The sequence below is a fragment of the Octopus sinensis genome, linkage group LG30, assembly GCF_006345805.1.
Source record: "Octopus sinensis linkage group LG30, ASM634580v1, whole genome shotgun sequence".
Taxonomy (NCBI): Eukaryota; Metazoa; Mollusca; class Cephalopoda; order Octopoda; family Octopodidae; genus Octopus; species Octopus sinensis.
In genome coordinates this window covers 10,969,575-10,972,074 of record NC_043026.1, presented here as the reverse complement: position 1 = coordinate 10,972,074, position 2,500 = coordinate 10,969,575, and the positions used below count along the sequence as shown (strand labels likewise).

Below are 2,500 nucleotides of genomic sequence, written 5' to 3'. Positions count from 1 at the left end.
TGTGTACACCAGTGACTGGGGTTTTTTCGATACTTATTACGACATAAAACCAAGTTCCGATGTTAATAACTGGTTGCCGCCTTTCAAAGGTAAGCCGTTTGTTATTATTATTATTATTATTATTATTATTATTATTATTATTATTATTATTATTATTATTATCATCATCATCATTATTATTATTATTATTGAGTGAGGCAGCAGCGCATGCCATCAAAGTGACACTGGAGTACAAATATACGAAGCCCAATTTACCCATCATGACTACCAGTCTGATAACGTACGCCAAGCACATGCATCACAACCATATGCACACGACAGGGTGATCTTAAATCAATATAAACAGCGCATGTCCTTGCAGGTGGAACCCAGTTAGAATTTATTTTCTTACGGTCAAGTAGCCGAACCAACTCAAAAGGTTCATGAATAAGTGTTGTTTAAGACTGATAAACGAAGCACCCATGTTTCCAAGGGTAAATTATTCAAATTCCAAGTATCCCTTTCAACGCATGGCTACGTTGCTCCCCAACTACTCCTGCTCATGATCAGAGATGCACATTTCGTCAACCACTAAGGGACATACTCAACTGGTTAAGGTCGCGCAACTAACAAGCAAATTTGTGATACTGCGCAGAATATTTGCTTTAGCTCTTCTTTTATACCAAGGCAAAACATGTACATGATAACACTTCTAGTTTTATATTCTCAGTTCAAATTCCGGCAAATTACCTTTCGTTCTTCTAGGATCGATAAAATAAGTACCAGTGGCACACTAAAGTTAATCTAGTTAACTTGTCTTCTGCTAAAAACTGCTGGCCCTGTGTCAAAATTAAAATCCCGGCTGAAAAAATAAGCACCATGTTAATTGTGTTGTGGTTCTATATGTCTATTTTCTCTCTAATCTACAGCCCAAGCCAGCTTCTTCAAAGACAGACATGTAACCACATTCGACGGATACTATTATAATTTCCAAGGATCTTGTGGTTATACGTTGGCAGAGGTGAAAAAGAACTTCAAGGTGGTCGCCAAGTTTGATGAGTATCAGAAAAATATGACATACATAACGATCACAGACTCACAGTCAAATGTTTATACTATTTACTCCGATGGCAAGGTAAAAATACAGAACATTCACACCATTTTACATGGGTCAGGCTTTTATAGGTTTTATCAGAGACTAGCAGCATAGCCCGGCGTTGCCCGGGTATGTAAGAGCCCCTAATAGGCAGCGACTAATCCCAATCTAGTCCTTTCCCTCTAGGGAACGAAGGCGCATGTGTAGGTTGCAATGTCTTCTCTTCACTCGAATACTTCTGTGTACACGATGTTCCTAGCTGTCCCTAGCTGTCGAGCTGTGTCCCCGAGACAGAAAATGTGGTGCATATAAAAATCTTAGATTCTCGACCCCATGTTGAATTTATCGATTCTTTTCAGAACTGGGGGAACTTTTCAACCTTTTCGCTGCGTTAGTTTTGAATTATGACATTGGGCTATGTGTGTGTCAAGTTTCATCAGAATCCGTTGAAAGCCGTGGTCAGGGTGAGGGTACAACCTGACAGACACACAGACACACAGACAGATAAACTGCCGTTTATATAGAGAGAGATGATCGATTTGGTTTTATGTTTGTTCTGATTAAAATAGTTACTGAAAACTCTTCAAAATTATTTCAGCCTACTGCTTTAATTCTTTCAATACCAACCTACCCAAGCCCACCACTACTTCTAAGGTACAAACTTCCTATTTTAAAGAGATCTTAACTAAAACCTTCTATTAACATTCCATTTTAATTTATGTTCCAAACACCAGCTTTATAATGACAAAATTATTTTATTAAATTCTTCGTTTCTTTTGAAATTAATTGAAACAAAGGTCGTTTGTTTCAACAGAAATATGGTAGGAAAAGGGTTAAAAAAACAACTTTATCTTTACCAGGAATAACCTGGAGTTAACCCCTTTAGTGCCAGCCTACCTGAGACCAGCCCTGGTTTGAAGATGATCTGTATTAAAACTTCTTGTTAATCTTATCAATTTGTTTCAAATATCAGCTTAATAATGACAAATCAGTGGACATTCGGTTGACAATAATGACACTCGGGTGTATGTTCCATCCAATTTGGATGTCAGTGTTTTAGGTAAGCACCCAGGCAGTTGCTCCTTATAAAAGGACTGACTCTAGTGTTGCACGGAAAAAAATACCTCTTAAGTTTGACTGACAGGGTTCATTTCCAGATAACTTCTAGAATTAGCTACTCGTCTTGTGGGACTACTTATTACTCCGAGTAAAACGAAATTCAGGACTCACAATCATCAAGAATCCATCACCATCATCAGCAGAGACCCCATCAACCAAGTTGATTATTTCACATACCTTGGTCCCGAAATAGCCCCGACTAAAAATTATGTGAAAACTCACACAGCCAAAGCATGATCACCCCTAAATAAACTGGATCCCTATTACTGGCCTGCAACGAAGAGGAACAGGAAGAAGTCATTATTA

At 38.2% G+C, this 2,500-nt stretch overlaps 1 protein-coding gene across 2 annotated transcripts in view; it reads left to right on the top strand.

The window, feature by feature from the left end:
• LOC115226285 overlaps positions 1-2,500 on the top strand; it is a 111,069-nt gene that overhangs the window by 43,114 nt on the left and 65,455 nt on the right. For both annotated transcript variants that reach the window (XM_036515213.1, XM_029797273.2), the window contains exons 26-27: positions 1-89; positions 909-1,114. The exon at positions 1-89 is cut by the window's left edge and continues 260 nt beyond it. In XM_036515213.1, coding sequence (XP_036371106.1) covers positions 1-89; positions 909-1,114 — 295 coding nt within the window. The remainder of the gene's footprint in view (positions 90-908; positions 1,115-2,500) is intronic.